The sequence below is a fragment of the Rhopilema esculentum genome, chromosome 7, assembly GCF_057945365.1.
Source record: "Rhopilema esculentum isolate cy_ngs chromosome 7, ASM5794536v1, whole genome shotgun sequence".
NCBI lineage: Eukaryota > Metazoa > Cnidaria > Scyphozoa > Rhizostomeae > Rhizostomatidae > Rhopilema > Rhopilema esculentum.
The window spans coordinates 6,018,353-6,042,871 of NC_142821.1; the positions used below are offsets into that span (position 1 = coordinate 6,018,353).

At 35.9% G+C, this 24,519-nt stretch overlaps 3 protein-coding genes across 4 annotated transcripts in view; 2 read left to right on the forward strand and 1 right to left on the reverse strand.

The window, feature by feature from the left end:
- Positions 1 to 15,320, forward strand: LOC135683201 (uncharacterized). Of its 2 annotated transcripts, none has more exons than XM_065198396.2 (11): positions 1 to 236; positions 4,437 to 4,524; positions 5,485 to 5,794; positions 6,525 to 6,589; positions 7,212 to 7,346; positions 8,643 to 8,744; positions 9,549 to 9,611; positions 11,067 to 11,266; positions 11,789 to 11,840; positions 12,919 to 12,975; positions 14,046 to 15,320. In XM_065198396.2, exons 1-11 carry the CDS (start codon positions 147 to 149, stop codon positions 14,096 to 14,098), a joined length of 1,215 nt encoding a protein of 404 aa, XP_065054468.2. In that variant the 5' UTR covers positions 1 to 146; the 3' UTR covers positions 14,099 to 15,320. The 2 variants fall into 2 exon arrangements, with proteins under 2 accessions (XP_065054468.2, XP_065054469.2); XM_065198397.2 differs by having other exon boundaries at positions 80 to 236; positions 4,429 to 4,524.
- On the reverse strand, positions 14,595 to 24,084 carry LOC135683202 (serine/threonine/tyrosine-interacting-like protein 1). Its single transcript, XM_065198398.2, has 10 exons — positions 22,287 to 24,084; positions 21,270 to 21,318; positions 20,941 to 21,002; positions 20,170 to 20,269; positions 18,978 to 19,049; positions 18,447 to 18,514; positions 17,781 to 17,926; positions 17,023 to 17,150; positions 16,520 to 16,635; positions 14,595 to 15,491 (listed from the first exon to the last, which is right to left on the reverse strand). Exons 1-10 carry the CDS (start codon positions 22,338 to 22,340, stop codon positions 15,360 to 15,362), a joined length of 927 nt encoding a protein of 308 aa, XP_065054470.2. The 5' UTR covers positions 22,341 to 24,084; the 3' UTR covers positions 14,595 to 15,359.
- LOC135683194 (protein pigeon) overlaps positions 22,469 to 24,519 on the forward strand; it is an 11,030-nt gene continuing 8,979 nt past the window's right edge. The window contains exon 1 of the mRNA XM_065198384.2: positions 22,469 to 22,585. The gene's annotated coding sequence lies outside the window, so the exon portion shown is untranslated. The remainder of the gene's footprint in view (positions 22,586 to 24,519) is intronic.

Below are 24,519 nucleotides of genomic sequence, written 5' to 3' on the forward strand. Positions count from 1 at the left end.
ATACAGACAAAACCATCTGCATATCAATAAAGAGCAACAGACCGTTCACTGACTCGGTTCCCTGTTAATTTTAATGCTCTAAACCATTGAATCACTTTTGTAATTTTTGTTTACTTATGAATGTGTAATACCCGTTGTTGCATTTCATGAAGCAGCTGGCGAGTACTGTATACATACATATACAATCTCAGGCAGACAAATCCTTGCCGCGACCGAAGTCAACCATATTATCGAAGGTAAGGTTCCTCATTGTACCAATATATGAACGTTTGACTGTGTTTTCTTTATCTTTTAGCTTCTCGTAAATAGAGAAGCGTTCCTGTTTATAAAAGAGATTCTTATGTTTCTAATGACCCTAGAGACACGCAAGCCACATTAAATCGAAGCTACACCTTCTTTACTGCAGCTACACCCTCGGTTTCACCTTTCAGCGATGAATACGTTGTTAAATGTAGAATATTCTTTAGCTTAAATCACAAACAGAGTAAGAAAAATTCGTTTTCAGCTTAGGTTTTTAGTTTGAATCAAGGTTTGAAAAACAATCAAAACAAGCTATTCTTGATTTTTCATTACAGACAACGTTCTAAAAGGCCGTTAATTAAGTTCTTTAGCAAGCCCTACGAGTCTTCCGCTCTTAGTTGAGAATTGAAAAGAAGGAGGCAAAGTCTGAGTAATGTATAGAAATTACGGCAAAAACCTTAATTTTATTATGCTTTATGATATTATTCTAAAGGTGTTGGATCTTTGTGCGTTTTGAAGGATTTACGTATTTTTTATATGTTATTGCAAACAATTTCTGAATTTCTACCTAAGTGAATTTGTATCAAACTATTTTTATATGTACGCATAGTCTAAAGAGCCCTTTAGCGTCCACACCAGTATTTGGAGCAAACAAATAGAAGTATTGTAAACCCACAATGATTTGAATTCTTGGCTCACATCGGAAGATCAAAACACAGCCCCCATTCCAGATACCCTTATTCATAAAACTACCGTGAGTTCAAATCTAGACAGGTATTTTAAACCATTGATTTCTCTTGTTAACATATTGAATTATGTTTTCTGTAAACCACCTGCACACATGATAGGCTTTGGGCAGATTGTAACGGAAACGCCTATCTAAGAATGTAATTCATGGTAACAACAATTTAGGGATATAGTCAACTACGGGGATTCGCACTGGAAATTTTTGCGGGCAATTTTTCGGGGAGTTGCCAACTTCATATTAGATTAAAGAGGCCATGTTTCGCAGCCCTAAATTCAAGCTCGATGTATAGAACTTGGCCCCTCCACCTTGGAGTTCGTGACATGGGCCCTGTCCCTGTCTTGTTTACTGCACTGCCATAGACTCGTAAAAGGAGTTTTCGATACATGGAAAGTAAAGCGATATTTGCCTTGAGTTTTAGCAAGAAGCTTCCCAATTATGTTTTTCGTTGAGCAAACCCTAGGCCAACGCTAACTGATAGACACAGGCAGGCACCGCGCAGCCATTGGTCTAGCAGGGGCTATAGCATTTTTTGAAGGTTTACTCTAACGCAGCTTTGGATAGTTTACTCCTATGTAGTAGCAGTGCTTCTTGACTGGGGACCATTTTTGTTCTTTTTCTAGATGCTTTATCCTGTTTAATGATATGATGTATTATCAAACTTTGTTAGCTTGGTTTTTTATTACCCTTGAGCTAATTCTTTCTATTTTTATAGTTATTGACATCTTCTCTGAATCAGACTGTTTATAAAAATTCAATAGAAATAAGCAAGTATTTTCTAAAAGGGGCGTTTTCCGATGTTCAAGAGTGCGTGGCCTCAAAAAATGTTCGGTCACACCCATTTCACTTTTAGAGTGTTGCGCGGTCCCTGGACACAGGCTAGGTGTAGGGCTTTTAATTAGAGGAGGGTTGTGGTTGTATCACAATCCAACGGGGGCTTAAATGTCTTCCACATTCTAGGCCTGCAAACATGATTTGGATTTTCAGGTGGCTTCAGGAAGCTAAGTAGAAGCTATAGATTCCTAGGCCTACATTAGCATCCCCACCGGGGGAGGCAAGGGGGCACAATAAAAAGACCTTCTCCTTCAATACGAATATGGCTACAATGTGAAAAGATGAATTGCTCTGTAAGAAATGCATTTCCCAGGGTGTGCTACAGTCTGAGCAACCTTATCCTAAATTTTTTCGATTATTCCCCCGGGTTGTACTTGAGCCCCAAATATTTGAATCTGCCTGTACCCTAGTACTTCACGTATGCCCATTTAAGCTTCCTTACGTTTAAATCTCCATCATAAGCTTTTTGTCTCGCAGTCTTGTGTTAAAGGCTACTACGTAGAATGAACAATTTGGTTTCCGCCGGGGTTAAAGATGCCCCATCTTATCACCCAACGCACGAATTAGTTCAAAAGAAAATTGTACTGCAATCATGTCCAAAGCCAATTTAACTTAGGTAACAAGTCCGGTGGCGGAAATGCAATTGTTTGATTCGGAGAGAGAACATGAAGCCTTCGGACCATGATTGGTCAAAAAAAATGAAAGAGAAATAACTGTCTATAGTTTCTAGAGATAAAGACGAAAATTTTGCCATTATTGACTATGATTTAAGATTTACAAAGTTACTAATTTTTATTCCGCTAATTTCTATAAAAACCTTCTTTTGTGTCTGCTAGGCCGAGAACAATATTTCTTTATTGTGTTGAAATGAAAACCTGCATTTATTTCGTAAGCAATACGAAAGCTACTCTGAGGGAAGAACCTTTCGCGAGAAAAAACTTCGAATTTTTCGCGCTTTTGCCTAAAATTGCGAAAGGTTGATCCGCTAAGCTTTAGAAATACGAAATTAGCAAAAGTTTATTATCGCAGAATAATCAGGGAACATTTCCATTAATATTGACCCGCTTAGAAAATTTTATGACCAATGAGTTTTTTAACAAATTTTTATATTGTTTTGGTTGTTTTGCTGCTATTAAATGGAATACTAAATTCATTCCGGTATATTTTACCTTTTTTTAATCGCACGCAAGAACAAGGCAGCGGAAACTTTTACTTTTCGAGCAATTGATCGCATTCAATGAAATCTGCTATTACGGCCATGCGCCAATATTGTAGTTTAAGAATACAGCTCCAAAAAGGGGGCGTCGACGACATAACTACGTTTTTTGTGTTTCATTTGTGCGTTTCAATATAATGAATCTATTACTCAGACAATTTCTTTCATCCCAAATATTCTCAAAACGAGAAAAAGAATGCATAAAAGACGTGAATGAAATATCAGTTGAGTTGCTTGTGATAACAAGTACCAATATGTATTTAGTTGCATCTTTGCTATTTCTTATGCGTACGCTGCTTTACATAATTTTCTAAAAACTGCTGGGGTATAATTTGACTACTCTGGCCTCCTCGCAGAATATTCATTACCATCTGACAAATTATTTTCTATCCCCACGACTCAATATTTATACGCTGTAATAGAATATTTCGTACCCCCATGACAAGAATATTTTTAGGCTCTGACAAAATATATTATACTCTCCTGCAGATGTTTTATACAATCTGACTGAATATTGACACCCTTTGACAAAATATTCTATACCCTCTGAGATCTTATTTTATACCCCCAGGACAGGATAGTTGTATACACTCTGATTGAATATTTCATACCCAATACTAAGAAAATTTATAAGCTCTGACAGAGTATTTTTTGTTTTCTTGACGAAAAAAGTATATTCTTTAGCAGACTATTTAATAAGTTTTAATATATTACGTTATAAACTCGAGCAGAATGTTTTATACACTCAAGCAGAAAATTTCATATGCACTGACAAAATATTTACACCCTCCGATAAAACATTCTATACCCTCTGATATAACATTTCATATTAACTCAACAGTTTCTATACACTCCGGTGAAACATTTTATACGCTCTGACATCCAGGGACGCCGGAACAACCTAAGGGCAAGTGGGCTGGCTTCAGAAAAAGGGCATTTGAAAACAAATTCTCAGCTTGTACTAATTCTTTTATGACTGTCATTTATTTCAATGTTCTGTAGGCATCTTGTAAATGAGAACTGCTGTCACCAGAAATTCTTGTAGAAGTTTTAAGAAATTTTATTACAAAAGAAACACAACAGTCAGGATTCAAGAACAAGGGAACTTTTATGAAAAGGACCCTTTGACCCCCTTGCCCCTCATATCAAAGCCCCCTGCACCCCCTCTCCGGAGTCCTAGCCTATGCTCCAGACCCCTCTACTTTCAAGTAAGGGGTTTGGGACACAGGCTACGGCATCCTTGTTGACATAAATTTCATGTCATCTGACAAAATATTCTATACGCCTTGACAAAACATCTGATATGCTCTAAAAGAATAATTTTTAATCTTTGACTTTAATTTCTTGATCATTAATGCTTTAAAACTTATGACAAACTGTTTTATACTCTCAGATTTTTAGATTCGTCGCAAAACTTCCTGCTGCATTACAATGAAATCTACGCTGTACAGATGTTTAGCCATGATGCTCTTAATTGAATTTAACGAAGGTGCGATTTCTAAAGTCGATTAGTTTAAGCTTGTTTGAGATTAATTATATATTCTCTTACTCGCTGAGGGAAAGCGATCGATTTCAGCTTCATTAAATTCATTAATAGCTTCCACTGATTAATGAAAGGATTTGGGTACTCACTTTTAAAGGATCATAATCTAAAATGTAACTTTTCTATGCACGCAATAAAACGTTAATACCCAAAGAGGACCACTGGTATCAAGATGCTACTTATAGTTATTTTAGAAGCACAGAAATCTTTGACAACTAAGTGAAAACAGAAAAGGTATGAGGTGAGATTTAAACTAAGCAAGAAAAGAAGATGATCAAATATAGAGATAAGGCTGGAGTCTTTAAATTTACCCAAGCTTGTAGTTTTGATGACGATGGATGAAAATGACATAGTGGCATAGTGGAAATAGCAATAATACTTATATTTTGCTTGTTTTTCTTCGACTTTCTGATCTGTTCCTCTTTGCTTTTGGGTCCCATGCAAGAAAGGGGGAAAAAGTACAAATGTATGGTTTTGATGTAATTAAAAAAGGTCAACTTAACACATAAGTATCGTTTGAAAATGAGCACAGTGTCGTTTGTAAAAGCTTGCAAAGCGGTGTATGATGAAAGCTTGAACAAACATAAGATATTTTGTTTATCAAAGAGGTTATGGTAGGCAACAACTAATAGGGAAGTCTTTGCAACATTAACAATTTTTTCAGCATTTCTGATCTGATTGACGAGAACAAATACCTGTCATTTGTCTGATCAAAAGTTTCAAGAGCATTCGTTAACAGTCAAAGCTATGAAAATCAGATTGATATTTATTCTTTTAGGGCTTTAACAGTAACTGCAGGTAAAAGATGGGTGACGAATTGATTTGAGCTAAAAACAAGTATTTTATTGCGCATTTGACATCAGCTTAGATGCCCAGTAATAATTTTTTATTCTGGCTTCTTCTCAGTCAGTACCGTCCATGCCAGCCAAGAAATACCTTGTCAATTGGTCAACGATATAGAAGAGACAGATCCGGTAGAAAGAGCCTTAACGCCTGCATTTTATCGCATCAAAAAATGTAAAGGTGGTAGTCGGCTGCGCAGTGGTTATCAGTGCCAAGCATCCTCAACAGAGACAAAGGAGATAGAGGTTTTTAATAGGCTAACATTGTCAAAAATCAAGAAGAAATTTGAATCAGCTACAGAATGTAAGGAAGTCTGTGTCTGTGGCAGAAAATGCAATGCACCGGAAAAGGCCCAATGTGATAGAGGATTCAGGTATCAGCACATCATATGGATCATAGAAATCTTCCTTATATTTTGATCTAATAATCTTTTATTTTGCTTTCTAAATACAAATAATGTCTCCGATTTTCACGGGAAAGAAAAAAATCTCAAAGTATTCGAACCCTAAAAATCGCACATGCGAAGGGAATTAGCACCCCCTTCGAATAAGCGCCCCTACCCTATAATGAGAACCCTTTCCTGATTTATATAGTGGGAGGCGATAACAAAGGTTCTGATGATGATGATGATGACGATGATGATGACGATGATGATGACGATTGATTATGATTATGATTGATGATGATGATGATGACGATTGATAATGATGATGATGATGATGGTGATGGTGAAGATGATGATGACGATGATGATGATGATGATGATGATGATGATGATGATGATGACGATGATGATGATGGTGACGATAATGATGATGATGATGATGATGATGGTGACGATAATGATGATGATGATGATGATTCCCAGGCACCCAAAAGAAGATTAACAGTTTATGCATTTTGCATTACATTATAGCCTTATATGCTGACACAGCAGCTGTTATGGGTCTTTTTAGCATATCTATTTTTGAAAGTATACGAGTTTATAACATTTTCAACAGTCACATCTTTTCTTTTGTAATGGGTAGAATTACTTTCAAATTATTTTTGAATGAACTCAACATTTTATAGCCTAAATAAAATCAACGGACCGTTGCTTTAAGGTGGGATGCAGATGAGTGCCGATGTGTATGCGACAAAAGCAATTCCATTCCATACCGAGGAAATAGTAGGTATTTTTTCTCAAATTTGCTGTCTTGTTCTAATCGCTAACGTCATAAACTCTATTGACAAGACCGAAACTAACCTGGATTCGCCTAATATTAAAATAACCCAACGGCTCGACCTGGACAGAATCTGCCTCAAGATATGGGTCATTTTAAGAGCCGGCCCGGGTTAGTTTCTGTCGTGTGAATGGGGTAAACATATTTGTTATAAACAAGCTGAATCAACATTTTGAACTTCGTTTTGTTTTGGGCTGTTTCCAATTCTCAGGGAATAGAATTCTACAAAAACTTTTTGAAACTAAGCAACTGGTTGTTTTGACAAAGAATCTTTAAATTAGTACCCTCGTTTTGATTGACTAAGCTGTTTTGATTGTGCAATGGCCGCTGTCCTGGAGGCCGGTCCATCACAACATGAATTATAAAATGAAAATCAGTACCCTCGTTTTGATTGACTAAGCTGTTTTGATTGTGCAATGGTCGCTGTCCTAGAAGCCGGTTTATCACAACATTAATTATAAATTGAAAATATGGAAAGCCTTTGTTGTTAAGCTCATATGTTAACTTAATAACTTTACAAATTCGTGTTAAACAGCGTTTATGATACAAAATATTGAATTTTTTTAGGGAAAACTGAAACGTTGTCCATCAAATACTTAGTAATATCAATTTTGGCAATCTCAGCCCTGTTTGCAGCTGTTATTTCAATTCTTGCATGCATTTGCAAAGAGAAAAAACACAAATACAAGCATCTAGCCGTCGGTAAGTATTACTTGATATTCCGTCTACCCAATTATATTTACGTAGAAGCACTTTAAATGCAAAAGGGCAACCATTTATTTGCATCCACACGACAGCGATGAATTTTTTACTGAAAACGCAATAATCTTGAATATTTGAAAACTCGCCGTTTTCATATAGATGGATTGGTTTTAGAGCCTTTTTGTGTACGAAGAATGAATGCACTATGTGATGGGCCCTGAGAACACATACCTATATACAGTGGCTCGGCCCACCCCCCTCAATCGTCGGGAAATTGACAGCCGTTTAGCATGTCGAAATTACTCCAAGAAGTCGTTCTGAAAAGGAATATAAAGCTTATATAAGGGGCGTTATCTGCATTTTCCCTTCCTACCCCAGGGATCTCTAAAACCTCTCTGTGCCCCTTTTTCAAAATTTGAACATGGCATAGCTGATAAAATATTAGCCAGTACTAAATAATCAAACAAACAATATGACAAAAACAAAATACGGTTTCTGAATTGTCTATTTAATTTCAATTCTATAAAGATTAGCCGAAACTTTCATCGGATTCTTCCAAATTGAAGTTGTTTTCAGACGTGTTTCCCTCTGTACAAAGCAAGATAAAATGCAGAAAATGAACAATTACAACCATGTTGTTATCATGAATGACTTGCCAAAAGTGTAATCGCTCGACATCTTGAATCATCAATTGTCTTAGATAAAATATCGATCTTGATATAAAAATTATGAATGGGTTGTTCTTCTTGCTACTTGATTATAGCGTGTTCAGAAACCGTATATTTATTACTTGATTATAGCATATTTTTGGCCTCGCCCAAAAATCACCTATTTTCATCAAAATGTGCAGTTTCCTTGGACAATTTTTCGTCTGAAAATTTAAAAAAGATTATCTACCCGTCAAAATCTCAATTTTACCGACTGAAATCGCAATTTTGCCGACTAGAACACAAAGGTCTATTCTTGAGGAGGGTTTAACACCCTCATAACCCCCATGTGACCGCCCTGTGTATGCATGCAGTTGGGGGGAATCCTCTCAAAGCAGACCTTGGCCTCTCACAGGCTTAAAGGCTCTTGCGCAACCTCCATGCTTTGCTGCTATAATTCAAAGAGCCGAATATTTTACAGCATGAAAATACAGTCAATTTCTCAAGATAACTGCCGCTAAGCATGCCGGTTGCGAAAGAGCCTTTAATCTAGCCCCGATCTGATGATGTCACTAAAGCTAAAAAATTAGTTTTTGCATTGATATCGATGCGTCCAAACATTGAGTTTCTCCGTTTTTCTTTTGTTTAGTCCACTGGAATAAGCAAGCAAGAACAAAGCTCGAGAGATATCAAGAGTATGTTGATTGGTCACCAAGGGCAGGAGGGAAATCAAGATGGTGCTGTTACACTGGTACGTAGAGCTGATCAGCTTGTTTTCAGTTGAAAGTGTCTAGAAAAGGGGGAGATGGATATGAATCTAAAATAAGTAGGGTCTTAATGACGTGGGCGATTCCCATTTAGTTAAGGAATTTCTAGTTTTCTAGTTTCTAGAAGTTCCTGATAAATGTAGCCTGCGTGCAGAATTGGAAATTTAAAAGAGGAGAGAAAGTAGAGTCTGCGCAACAGAGCTGCTTTTCTTGTTCGCCGACATCAACATTTCATTCTAAGCACAAGAACAACAACTCCATTAGCGTGCAATGTTTTTCTGTAATTTTAGTTGTTCAAAAGAACAAACAGACCTATTCTATTATCCTGATACCATTCATTTATACTTCTGCTCGAAGGCGCCATTTTGAAAACTGAAAAAGCAATTGAAATTCCCCCAACCAATCAAATTCGGTTCCTTTAATTTGAGGAACCTGTGAACAAGAAAATCGGCTCAGCTTCGCAGACTCTACTTTTTCTCCTATTTTCAATTTTGTCAACAGAGTCTGCACGAAGCTAGATAAATGTGATGCAAAGTTCTTCGGCCTACTAAATTTCGGCCAATATTGACTTTGTACTATGTTCCTCCCTATAGTCACATCAAATCTAACAATATTGTAAATGAATCGCAAATTTTTATTAACTAGAGCAGGTAGAACATTGTTTCATTTCTATTACTTGTAGACAAGCATCTTAAGCCCCTATTCAATTTTGTTGCATTTAACGATAAAGGAACTATATCATTAAACAAATTTTGCACCACTATATTCTTGCCGATTTCATCTTGTAGATGACAACGAAAGACAGGCACTTGTTCAAAATGGAGACAACAAAGACGCAGTGGATAATGCCCGTAATAAGTTTTCTTTTGATATTTTTCACGTTTCTTTGTCATTGACGGGCAAAGAATTTTCTGAGTTTCTTGTAAGAGAGATCTTTTATCTTTACAAAATTGTCTAAATTTCGAAGATAGTATTTCCAGGAGCGTAGCTAGCGGGGAGGGGGGGTATGTAGGGGGTGTAACACCCCCCGATACTTCATGAATTCGTCGGTAAATCTTCAGTTTGTCAACAAAATCCTTGGTTTGTCGGTATAATCATCTGTCAGTAGGTGAAATAGCACCTAAATTTGTTTCCATCTATGTCTTCGTCGGTAAATTTTTCTTCGCTCCAAATCAAAATTTCGTTGCTACCTTTCATATTCGAAGCCATTTTCTTCTCAGCCTCCCTATAAATTTGGCGGTATTTTCTTTCTGTTGTTGATGGCAAAAGCAATTCGCATGATCATTCTTTTCCAAAGGGCCTAGAAAGCCGTGCGGCCCGATCCTGGTTCGATCCCGTGTAAACATAATATAATTAGGGATCGATCCCGTGTGAACGTCTGCGAAATTTTGGGATCGATCCCAAGCCAGATCGATCCCAAACTGGATCAGTTCCATTTTCCCGTGTAAACAGGGTCTAAACCAATCAAATCGCAGAACAACTGAATTCGTCCATATTGACACACTGTTTTTTATTACGAGTCTTCTTCCATCATACAAGTTTTTAACACCTTAGATACTCAAATGTTTTCCTTTCGTTTATATTGAATCTTTAGCCCTGTTTACACTACAGCTTTTGACCTGGGTTGAACCTGGGTTAACGTTAACCTGGGTAAGAAATTTTGTAGTGTAAACGCAGCTAACCTGGGTTGAACCTGGGTTAAGCCAACCCTACTCTGGAGGTGGGTTGAACCTAGGTTGACCCCAGGTTAAGAACTTAAAAATGAAGTGTAAACGCAAACCTGGGTTGAACCCAGGTTAACGATCTAATTCGCGCATGCGCCTTTTGAGCCATGAAAGGCGCCAAACACAAAGTCAAAACAAATTCGTCTTGGAACGCTCGTGCAAAAAGGTCCTTCAATTTATCATATATCTTGCAGCATATCTTGTAAATGAATGAAACAAGGGCTGAAAGAGGTAAACTATGGGGCGACGATGAAGTCTTGTCGATAATCGAAATGTGGGCGGACGAAGACATCCAGCAACAGCTAGATTCATGTACCAGAAAGCGCCCTTCACAAGGAAGCGCATGCGTGACGAATCTAACCTGGGTTCAACCTGACTTTTACACTATACTTTGTTGTAAATGCAGTGTAAACGAAAGTGGGTTCAACCTGGGTTCAACCCAGGTTAGCGTTAACCCAGGTTAAAAGTTGTAGTGTAAACAGGGCTTTTCTCTCGTTTTGCATCAAATATTAGCTTTATTTATTCATTTTTGTCATAATTACTGGAAGTTTCTTAATTATCTATTTCCAACGAACTTTGCAGCAAATTTCAACCATCTGACGGCAGTTGACTGTTTTGAAATTGGGTATATTGAGTTCAAAATGGGAAGATACGAGCCAATGCTAAAGTGGATGAATATAGCAAGAGAAAAATGGGAAAGTGACAATCGTTTACCTGACGGGGTCAACAGGGACATTTTCCTACATGACTTGTATCAGTATTTATCGATCGCATCACTAGCGGTAAGTACACTCGGCGGAATCAAACCTCATTCCCTTCTTTTTAACTTTGGTTTTTCCTCTTCAGTATATCAACTAGGAAAAAATTCAAAAATCTTAACAAATGATTTTGAAAAGAAGCTCTAATATATTGCAAAAGGTGGTGGCATAGCCCCATCGTCGGAGGCCCTGTTTCACCTGTGCTCATTAAATTTTCGACTGTTTCAGGGTGCGCTTATAATTTTTTCAGATCATATGCAGCGAAAGGAAAAGTAGAATGTTAGAAAATTTTGAGCGATGAACTTCAGAAGATAAAATTAAACAGGCAATACAGATGCACAGCTAGCCTGTTGCATTTCTTGCTAGACGAATATATTTTCCTATTGAATCTACCTGTGGGCACTTATTAAGAGATGTAGCGCTCATACAAGAGAGGGGGCACTCATTCGAGGGATGCACTTTTTCGAGGGGTTGGGATAATTCTTTTTTGTTAGAATAATTTTAATAATCAAGCACAGAGTATCTATCGAATCGCTATATTTTTAGGATAAATCCTGGAATGTTGAAGATGCTGCTAAGTACAAACAAATGGCATTGCGTAAGTGTTTACAGAATTACATTTTAGGCTCCCAGGGCGGTCGCTATGCTCACATGTTCCCTTTTAAAGTGAAACTTCTCTCCAGTTCTCAATAATATTTCTTGAATACTCCCTATACACGCTCGAGATCTTGTCAAAATGTTCCCTTGATCCCCGTTAAAAATACGCAGCTTCCTTTGTACTCTTGCTCCTTTGAAAAACGGCAGCTTCCTTCGTTCCCCATAACCCCTAGCAGGGCCTCATATTTCACGTTTCTTGACTGCCACCCATTTGGCTTTATTGTATTATGAAACAGCACAGCCTTTCTTTATACAACACATTAGTTGCTTTTAAAGTCTTTTGCGCAACCGGCATACTTAGCGGTAGCTGTCTTTTAATACAAGGGAGAAGTTTACTGTGTTATGTATATTCATACAGTATGATATTAGGCCGGTTTTGAAATTTCTGTTTTCTTTTTAAGTCTGCAAAACATTGTAATTTGTCCAAACTATATCAAACTCCCCCAAAATACTGAATTAATGCAAATAAAGGTTGTTGAGTTTGAAGAAAGATATAATGCGATGTAAAAGCATTTGGATGATTGAGGGGACTCATTCGCTATAACGAAGTCGTAAAAGAACTCGCAAAATTTGCTTCGCTTTATAGGCTATATCGTTCGTTATAAGCTGTTTGTGATACGACGGTAACAGTAGGGCTAGCCCGGGCTAGTCATTGTAAAGTCAAAATGGGCAAACAACAGATTTGAATGTTCTCACTGATTTCAGTCAGGCGTGATTCGTCTATCTTTTTCAAGAATCTCGCCTAACAGGGTTGGCCATAAACTTTGTAAACCACCTTTTTAGGTAGCCCGGTTTACCAGGCTAACCCACCTCCACGTAAACATGTCCTTGCTTCGCATCACTTGGCCTCATCCAAAAGCTGTCTGCCGGTTCGCATTTTCTATATAGTCCCTGCCAAAAGAAATCGTTTTTACAGTTTTGTGAAATGAAAAACGTGAAGAAATGTTACTGAATATGCAGTCCTCACACTGTGGTACATTTGTGAAAGGCATCTTACATGTCTTACTTGTCTATCACAGGGATAGCAGCTAGAAGAACAGAGAACCACGAAGATACAAATGGGAGAGTAAACAACGGTAAAAAATTTTTTCGAGCTCCAAGAATACTATCGTACATCCGATCGGGGAAGTGTATTGAATGATATCATAACAATTGCCTTATATAAGTCAATTTCTTTGAAGTGTTAGCGTAATTGCTATTGAAATATTTTTGTTCGTTGGTTGAAAGGATCTCTTTAATACAAACAGAATAATAAAAGAATCGAAAGATCATTAGGTTCTGATATTGCTAGTAATAATACTGCTAAACCCCCACATCCCATGCTGCTCACATGGGCAACATGTCGAAGCAGCTTTTCAATGGCTTCTTCATGATTGGCTGAATTGGGAAAATATAAACCAACTACCGTACTTGTTCTATTAAACGCCCTCTCTCTAATGAGGGCTTTTCTAATCCCCCTCCAGTTAAACCGAATTTGTCAACTGAGCTTCCATCATTTAAAAAAAGGCCCATGATGAGAATAATTGAAAAATAGCAATTTCATGCTTGTACATAAGATTTATAAGCAAAGGCATCATCATAGAATCATATTGATGCTGCGCGTTGCCTTTCACGACTAACGGTTCAGATGATAAAGAAATACCATGTTTCGAAGAAGGAAATTATCCGTGAAAACCGTCACATCTTGTGATGACGACGATAAATGGATCTATTTAAAAAAGCAGATTTATGTGTCGAGGAGAATCTATCAATTGAAATTGGTCCAGATAAAGAGAAGGGTGACTTAACTGGTTAGATTTTGTACTTTTCATATTTAGCGTGGACTGATTTAAAAAATGACTCTGTCTTTCAAGAAAAAAGTTTCAATTAAATCTCCTCTCTATTCGCTCCTCCTGGAAGCCAAAAATTTTAATAAATGGTCGGGCATTTTAAAGATCAAATACGGTATATGACTGACCCAACAAATTTTTTCTTACACTAAATCCCATTTTCAGGACTTCTATTACTTTTATTTGTTCTATTTCCCTGATGACATAAACTTTACATTCCTTCCTATCGATCTCATAAAACGCGTTTTTCTTTTTGAAAAATCTTTGGTCAGGAGCAGATGAGGTAATTTGCTTCACATGCTCATTTTATTCTTTAGAGGTCGGAGCTCCGGGAGAGATCACCAATGGAAACAACCCCTCAGCATGTTGACAAGAGTTATAAATTCGGTATCAAGAAAAGAATAAGCAAAAGAGTCTAAATTTGATTTGAAGAAGATATGAGGATGCAATTGACATATTCAATGTATATATTGGACATCAGCTCGAAAAGTGAAATTCGTCTGGTTATGCGCATGACAGATGCCGGTTTGATGTAGGAGAATTCTCACTAGATTCATTTCTTCAAAGAAGAGTTGGGTTGATGTACTCCAAAACAAGTACAACTACTAACGAAAGAGATTGCGAACTTGGACACTTAAGATAGACAGAATTATTTACCATTTATTCGTTAAAGGGTTTCGCTATTAGATACATTTTAGTTGGTCATAAGAGCAAAGTTACTTATATCAAAGCATGTTTCAGAACATCGTTTCCCGTTTCCCACAGCAAGACTTTCGTAACTATAAAAGTCACAAAATTTTGCATTTGCCGTACAATATTTCTTGCCCAGAGTGAAGTGAGGTGCTTCCAAAAGCCAAGCAAACTGATGCGAATCAGTTTCGAAATATTTTATGGAAATATCATGTGGAAAATCAAACTAACAAAACTTGTAAACAGTGACGTAACAGAGATATCTGGGGCCTTAAGAAAAACTTGAGAAGGGGCACCTATTTACAGACTGCAAGAAAGTCCGATCAAGGGTGCGGTAGCCTATGTTCCAGACCCCTAACTTTCAAGTCAGGGTTCTGGAGCACAGCCTAGGGTGCGGAGCATGTCAAACACAAGATTTAAACGTGATAAACTATTTGGAGTTGAGTTATAGAAGTTTCAGCTGAAGAGTTTTAAAAGTTTTTGAAAATGAGTAGAACTGGAACAAAGTTTTAAAAAACATGGATATAAATATAACTTGGGGATCCTTTTTTGGTTAAGAACCCCAAGTTATCGAACTATGGTACCCTACTGCTGTAGCCACTGCTTGTAAACCAGCAATGCTCAACGGGCTACCATAATTAAATATACTAAAATGAAATGAAATATATATTTGAATTGAAGTTTGATGTTTTACAGATGCTTTTAGTGTAGTTTGTGAGAAGAATTTAATTTAGCGTGTAGAGAAATAGTTTAGTAGCAAAGTGGACCTCAATCATTTAAACGCTGAGAGTTTTAAATTTATATGTTACACATGTACAACGTACGCATAGATTGCAGTTTATCCTTTAAAAGCTAGATTGTAACAAGAATTTTATGTGCATCATAAAGTCCTTATGAATCAAGATCTTGTCGTTTTGAGACACTTTCCTTAATCACTTACGTTACGGCTCTATCATATTAACATCAGTTACTTTCTCACCCACTGTCTCTACCTCCCATGTCAGTAATTGGTCAATGAACGAACGATTCGGGCAGATGTTCTTTTTGCACTGTTTCATGTGATTCCAAGCAATCTGCATGAGATATGGCGTTATTGATTAAAAATAAGAGCTTGTGAGGCACATATATCGATTTCAATAAAGAATTTTACCGATCAGCGTTAGGCCGAATTCCTGGGCATATTTGTTGGGGAGACGAGTCTAGATTCCTATTGTTTAAATTCTATCCATTTTTCCGAACCAATGAGAAGGTGCTTCATATGCACATGCGCATTAGGGCGAAAGCTTATGGACAAGCACTTCACAGCATTTGATCAAACTGATACATAAACCCTTTTCACTAAATTTCTTTCGAGACTGGCTTATTCCCATAAGGTTGCGAATGCTCCTACCACAGAAATCATTAGTTGATGTGAAAATAACGGCATCAACTTTAAATGCGCATGTGCAAAATATTAAGCCAACAGATATTCAGTAAAATGCTTCTTCGTTTCCCTCTCCCTTACAAATCATGATAGTTGATAGAAATATATTGGTTTTGAAAATATTAGGGCTTTATTACCCGCAAAAGGAAGATCAATGCTGGTTTTTACTTGTATTTTGACAGTCAAAACACCAAATAGGTTTATACCAAAAAAGAGAGAAAATGCTGGTTCTTATTTGTATTTTGACAGTCAAAACACCAAATAGGTTTATATCAAAAAAAGAGAGAAAATGCTGGTTTTTACTTGTATTTTGACAGTCAAACACCAAATAGGTTTATACCAAAAAAAGAGAAAATACTGGTTTTTATTTGTATTTTGACAGTCAAAACACCAAATAGGTTTATACCAAAAAAGGAGAGAAAATAATAATGTGCATTGGTACAATAATTCGACATTGTTTTGGAATCATTTCTACATATAGATAGCATGAATATTTTAATAGAGGGAATTCGGCAACACAAACTGCCGATAGATTTAAACTAGTGGGCATTGAAATCATTATGTAGTATAAAGATATTTTGAGAAGGCTACTTTAATGATTTATTCAATCCGAAGCAAATTGCACAGGTCAAATAAATTATTAAAATGGTAATATAAAATGAAAAAGAGCTATTATACCTGTAGCGAGCATTTATTGCGATACATCACATAAGCAAGGGCTGCAGTGACACTTCTGCTTATACCCAATTCAGATGATATCAGAACGGATTTTCCATCTCTCGTATCGTGTGAGTCTAGATAGGAGTTAATTGAAATTTCCATTAAACGTATGAAGCTAATTATCATTGTCAGTTTAGTTGTCTAGGATAAGACGTGGCACGATATTTCAAGTCTGTTGACACGAAGAGCGTCTCTCATAGTAAACGCCATTCTAAGCCGATGACGTCATGTGATGGTTCGAGCACTTTTCAGTTCTTTTGGAAGTGGTTTTTCAATGTCAACATCGTTTTGCAGATTAAGATCAAGTTAGCTATTCATTTGATAATTTTGGAAAAGCATTACACTTAAAAGGTTATAAAAAAAAAGCGGCAAACATTTATCAGTTTAGGATATGTTAACAGATAATAATCTTTAAAAGTGAAAAAATTGCCAATCATACTTCTGATGAACGTTTATCTTACCAATGAAGGTGCAGATTTGAGAAAACGAAGATAGAATATCTTCTCCCTTTTTATCCAAAACGTTGACGTTTAAAAGAACTGGAACCATCTTGTTGTTTTTGCCTTGAATATCTGGCTTTCCCTGAAACCTGAAAGAAACAATTCACTGAGTGCTAATTGGTCTTCATTGCGATGATTTGACTCTGGACAGCGATTTCATGGAAGAACTGGCGGAAAACTCCCGACTGAATTATATTTTGAGGTGAAATGCGACAAAATGAGCCTCATTCTAAAGGCCATGAAATGTTTAGATATGGATAAAAAATCAACAGAATTAATTTCAAATAACCAAAAAATTGTAAAAACAGTTCAGTTATAAAGTAAAATTTTATATTGTGAAAGAGCTGAAAATAATCCATTGCCGGGTTTTCATCTCTATCAGGTTTAAACTCAAATGTAAAAAATTCTTGCAACACTTAAATATTTTTGTCCACTTTTACCTTTTTTCTTATTGTTGTGATAAATATCAATCGAACAAAGGATTGTCTAAAATCCTCAGCATTTCCTTCTTTATTCATTTTGATAGTGATGGTATAAACAAATAGAAAATAGCCCGATTTTCGCTAAATTGCTTTCTCCAGTATCCAAAACCTTTAGTTTATTATCGCTAAACTTAAAATCAAGCACAAATATCAAATTAATGCATATGGAAATATTAATCTCTTTTGTTGATGATTGATAAACTTAATCAATCGCAATCACAAAATAGAACAACATACAATGTATCCTTGCGATCTGAGACATTGACATGGGCTTTGACTTTGAGATCCTTGTTTACTCTGCCACTTTGCGATTTACTGTATTTTCCAAGAAACAGGAATCCTGGTATGATTTCAATCGGGTAGATGAAAATGTCATCGAGTTGCTGCAAAGGTTATTGGAGTTAGCAATCAGGTACGTTGAATGCATGATATATTCTATAAGTAGCAATGAATGGAGAAGCATAACTATCAATGCTGAAACTATAGATGTTAGCACTGGAATACAAACTTTGCAGGCAAATATTTACTGCTTTTTCGCGATATATTGCTGCCTCTTACTTTCTTGCTGAGGAGACGAACCAATGAAAATCGTCAGATGTGTGAGGCAACCCTCCGTCCTGTATGTAGGCAATCACCATGCGTAATAAGAACTTCGCTCTATGCACATGCTCTTTCGCTCCAGGAAGGAGGGTTGCCATGCCACACTCATCCAAAAAGTCTCTTAAGCCCTGGTCAAACGATCCAAGATTTTGCCCAACGTTTGACCAGGGCTCTATGTTCGTCGTTGGCTTTAATTCAGGTACGAATAGATACATTCATGACAGCAATCATGCAAATATAAATTTTATAAAATGGAATGATATCGTGCACTGTCATCTAAACGTTTAAATGAAAACATCGAACCTGCGGAGAATAAAGCATTTCTTGGGTTCGTAGAAACGGATAGAGCCCACTGAGCTTCTCATATCCACCTGAAGCAAGAAGAAAAAGATTTAATTAATGAAATCAGTGCAGTATTGACAGTTTCATGCCGTCGTTTAATTTCTATATCAATTTTTTTAATATTAAAAGGGCTATAATTTTTTTTAATATCAAACTACTCAAAAATAAAAATTTGGGGAAATGGTAAGACCCAGCTAACAATACTAGTTAAGAAATCCTTGAAGTAAAGTTGTAACTCATTCCATTCATAAGATGATAAACTCTAAAAAAATTTCAATTTTACAAAATGATACACTAGCCGTAACAGATTAAAATTTTTTTAGGTCCTCACTGCAAGGATTACGAAAAATCTAAGATATATTTTTGTTGGGCTGTGGAGGACTTTTTTCAAGGTTCTGCTGCAACAATGAGGATTTCAAGGTTTGCCCACTACCATGTTTGTATAGAATTTACGAGTTTTGCTATAATGGAGGAACACAAAAGCAGCATCACCTTTTATGATTTGCACTGGGTATTTGCTGCCATTGTCCCAGAGGAACCTCGCAAAAGCCACTGCCTTGCTATCTATGTGTGAAGGCAGAATATCAGTTGGTTGATTAATCTCATAAACATAGGTGATAAAAGAAAAGTTTGAAGAAACAGTATATGAATTGTACGATAATTTATGAAAACTTTTTGCTAAAAAGAACATAGCATAATAATGTCTATTTTTGTGTATAAAGTAAAACAGTACAAGAAATTAATGCTCGAGAGAAGTCTCTTGGAAAAAGGAATTGGGTTCTAAGTGGGAGTTAGATGACCATCAGCCACAGAAAATTTCGGTCAAAAATTCGCAGGAGCATGTTGCAGTTAAGATTTGTCACAGATATCACACAATTGGTACATTTGTAAGGGTAAATATTTCAAAGTTGTCGTGTTGAATAACGAAGGTGATGTGTTTAATGTATATGCACCTCTATTCTATGGGCGACGCCAGGAGGGCTTGGGGGCTTCAGCACCCCTTTTTGCAAAAAAGTGTTTTTAAGAAAATTAAAAGAAATAAAATATAGGAAAAAGAAGAAAATAACAGTGCGATAAATCCTTTTATTGCTTAATTCCCAAAAAATTAGCCGAGGTATATGGGGCCTCAAAAAGTAATGAATTCAATTTTAAGTCTCCTGGAATTAACCAAGCGTAATAAAAGCATGTCTTAAAAATAGCAAAATGTTTTAAACGATTGCAAGAAAATAGCTGCAAGAAATATTCTAAAATGTATTTTAAGGTAATCTAAAGGGCATGGTCGCAAAATTTTATCTTCTTTCAATTTTACCTAGGGCCTAAGACAACCTCTCGCTGGCCCTTTTCAATGTACTGCTAGCATAACGAGTGCCCTATACCATTTAGCCAAAAAATATCGTGGTGAAGCATTTTAGTGATTATGATGCAATCAACTCTAGCCTCCAACTTTGAATTTCTTGGCGCTGCCCCTGTATTCTTAAGATTTTTTATCCGTTTTCTGAGTTAAATGAAAACTTATCTTGATAATTATTATAATGAGGTGACTGTGACAGGCTATTTCTTGCAATAATTAGGGGTAAATTTGGTAGTATATCTTTTCAAATCTTGAAATAGCATTATTTCTATATGAACATAAGTTTAAAAGTAGCCATGAATAAGATAAGAATAACAAGTCATAAACTAGAACCTGGTGATGAAAGAGTGACTGTTTTATCATCATAAACCACAATGTTTCTTTTAGTCTCCAGTTCTCCATCAATTGGAATTTTATATGTCCCATCGTCATTCTATATTACAAAATTAGAATCATAAATTATAAAATAGGTTATGAAATAAAAATATGAAAACAAATTATAAAATGGATTTGGATTATAAACTATGAAATGGACCTGTGTCAGTTTGATGTTATCATATGATTGTGGACAAAAATGCTGCTTGCATTCTTTTGTGTTACAGTAGTAAAAAAATATATTAAAACAGAAGATATCTTGGTTGAACATTTTATTGTCTTTATTGACCATATGACGCCAAACGGATACCTTTAGAAATGATTCAAGCTGTAGTCTTTAGTGACTACCTATGTTATGAATTCTCTAACAACAAATGTGTGAAACAGTTGAAGTCTGTTATACAATACATCTGTTGATTTTCACGTTCTTAATGCTCGAAAACCTTGCATGAATTAATAAATGGATGAATGAATGAATGAAAGAATAAAGAAAATGAATGAAAGAATAAAGGAATGAATGAAAGAACAAAGGAATGACTAAATTTGACAAGATTCATTCTTCCATGGGCTCATTCAATCACACTATGTTTTTACATAACTTGGCCAATCATGGAAGTTGATACTTTTAAGCAGGTGAAATTTTGTACCCTTTATTTGTAATTTTTGTTTGTGAATTCGGATGATGCAACAGTGCTCTCATCCTTTCCCTTAGATTGCATAGATACTCACAGTTTGAGATAATTTAGCAGTAATTATGTGACTTTCCATGAACTGTTCAAGTTTCCTTACATCTGAAAAATAAAAGACATATGCAAAATGATGATCGTTTCAAAAGTACAAAGATCATGTTCAGTGGAAAACATGAATAACAACCAGCTTATGATTCTACAGGTATTTAAGGCAAGTTGTTCATGCAAAAACTTTCAGAATATAAAGAAAAATAGCCAAAGTTAGATATTGCAATGCAAAAATATGAAACTAGAGAGTTTCAATTGTACTTTTGGTAATTTATAGCTGTTTTGTATTGAAGAATCAGTTGTAAAAAATAAGAGCCTTACCAAAAAGCAGGAGGTATGTCTGGTCACTCAGCATCGGGTATTTCATTTCCTGAAAAATGTCTCGACTGTTTTCAAAACAATATAAAATTTTAAAAAATTTTACTTATTAGTGTCACATAATTATCAATTGAAAAAGAGCAGTTATGGTGATGTAAAAGAATACAAAATATGGATGCTAATTTGTTGTTTAGTTTGATTTCATGCTGATTCTGTTGTTGTACTCTCTGAGATTTTTCATATTCAATAATGTGATTTATAGGCTGTAATCTGTCTTGAAATGCTATATTTTAGAAGTAGAGAAACTGTATGGAAGAATTATATTTATAGGGATTTTTTTATCATGTTTTACCTGAAAATCTTGAGAGAGCTTATTGGATACCATTTAAGTCGGAAAACTTTACAACAATCGACTATCAGCAGGGTCTGTGCCATTGATTCTAAAGTGGGGAAGGGGGGGGGGTGGGCAATAAGGAGGGTTACCAACTTTATACCTAAAGGGGGACTTGATACCTATAATTAGCAAGAAAAGTTAGCCCCAAACTTTTCCTGAACCATTTCTGAACAAGCCCCAAACTTAAACAAAGGGCACAAAATGCAATACATAAATTTCTACAGACTTCCTACAGAGTTAAGGTCAATATAATTTTGTTGACAATGCAATGGGCCTGTTAGTCAATTTTTTACTTGAGTCATGGCACCAATATATCATAATAAAGATTACTAGTTGATCTGGTGATTCAATTAGGCATATTGCAATGCATTGACCTTTTGCTTATGTAGTCTGCCTCCCATATGATTTTGGAGCTGCTTGGCTTATCTAAGGACCTCATCAAGACGAAACTGGTTCGTTGGCATACGCACACCTAGTATGTAACGGCCTTGACTGACGTAGATGCTGGCAAAACAAAATGAATGGATGGACTTGCTAAAAAAGTCAAGCAATGGGACAGAATATGACATGACCATCATAATTTACTTGTACGTCAGTTCTGATAGAAGTTGAAATGATTAACAGACCTGGTTAAGGATGTTGTAGAAATCTGTCGGTTCAAGAAGTTTTATTCCTTCCATAGTTTGATATTTTATACTTCATACGTCAACGTTGTGCCAAGAAACAAAGCTGCCATTTTAATGTTACCATTATACAGTGGCTTCCTCTGTTTCTATGGTTTCCGCTTTCCTTCGCAGTTACGGTTTCGCAGCTACGCAACAGCAACAACAACAAATTTCAAGTTCCACGAAAGCTGATGGGAAAAGTTTCGACAAATCATGTGATAGGAAATAAAGGACCGTCTGTGAGAATTTCGCAAATAATGGTGAGTGCTAAATGTTCTTTGTTCGATAAACCAAATCAATTCACTTATGTTATTAAGTCTTTAGGGTGAAACATATTCGCCTCTCCCAGACCTTCTTTTAAGATATGAGATTATACCCCCTTCTACTCTTGTCTCTCTCTCTACAACTCACTTTTCTTGTCCCTCCTCAGCTATGGTATTTCAGCCTTGGGAATGACTTATGAATCCTACCTACATCCACTCTTTAATCTTCAAAAAAAATTCTTTGCTACATTAAATTTGAACCCTTCCTTTCTCCTAGCATGCCAATTTTTCAGTCATTAAAGTAAAGACTTTAAAAATTGTGGATATTCTGCACCTTAATATTACAAATACTACCATGTATGGTCTAAAAAAATTCAGTTCTTTCGTTCAAAACTTTGGAACAATCTTCTACTGTTCATTCACATTGCTAGCTCTACTGTTGTTTTTCACTCAAAATTGAAAAGTTACCTCCTTGATTCATGTTCACTAAACTAAATTTTAATTAGGCTTGGTGTAGGGTATTTCCTCTTTTATTGCACTTGCTTGCCTGATTTCTGTTTACTTTGCAAGGTATGAGTGATCCGTTATAGGGAAATAATACGTAACAATGCACAGTCTTTGATGGCATCCTGGAATATTGTGGTCTTTTGGTCCACAATATTTCATAAAACAAAAGATAAAGATGATAGTGATGATGTTTGAGGTTCACTTTGGTTCTAAACTATCATCTTTCTACAAGTTAAAGGTTTTCTTACAAACTACACTATACAACATTAAACATCAAATTTTGATTCAAACCAATCTGCAGAGTATGGCAGATGCATGCACAAAGTCAATGCATTCCTTCAAGCCAAAATTTGAGATTGCACACAAAATTTACTTTAGCATAAGTAAAATAATTTCTTTTTGCATTCCATGTGAATAGTAAAAGAAGGTTTACAAGCACAAAACAGGGGGTAAATGACTGTGTGTGCAAGAGATCTTATTGTGAACTGTCATGCTTTTAATAATGAGATTCAGATAGATACTTCATTTCATTTTGATCAATTTAAGCATGATAGCCTTTTCATATTAATTTAAGCATGATAACCTCAAATAAATAGAAACCAGAAATATCATAATGTTATCCTGTTCAAGAAACTGTCATGGAATTTTCACTTGCAAGACATAAAGGCAAAAGTGATCAACACACTTAAAGCCTTCTTAGTGGAAACATGGGGAGTTATCCTCAAAAACAAAAAGTACTGTTTAGGAAACTTACACATCTAAGACGAAACTGACATTTTTGGTGTATAGAACTGGATGGTTTTTTCAGAGAGAAACTCTTAAGCTAAAAATCAATTAATATAAGATGGAAATGATCCAGAAACATGTAGCTAGACACATCAGCACTAACTATAGCTGATTGTTTGCAAGCCCAAATAATATGACAATAGATGTTAGCAGAAAGAAGAGCTATATAGCTAAAGCAGCCAAAAAGCTAAGTGGCCATTTAAGAGACAAAGTTTATTGAGTATTCTCACAGCAACACAAGAAATCAAACACATTTCTACTAATATCATACTGTAGAGCCAGTGCAAACCAATCGTTTGTCTTTGAGATCTGCCAGACTATGTACAAATGTGCCTGTAAGGTAGGACTAGAACAAACAATAACAGGTTTTAAGAGCACAATTGAAAAATAGCAGTTAGCATTAAGACATTCCAGTTTGTTAAAAAACAGAATTTGAATGCACATAAATGACTTCAATAAACTAACCTGGACTGGACTTGTGTGCTATGATCTGCTGTATAAATTCCTATGTTCAAGTTCTAGTCAACTTGCTTGCCCTGTAGCTTATAGAATAGATGTTTAAATATTTGCAGCATTCTAAGATTTTAAAGCTTAAGGTAATTTACGTTCACTGGCTTAGCCGCCCAAATATTCTTGCA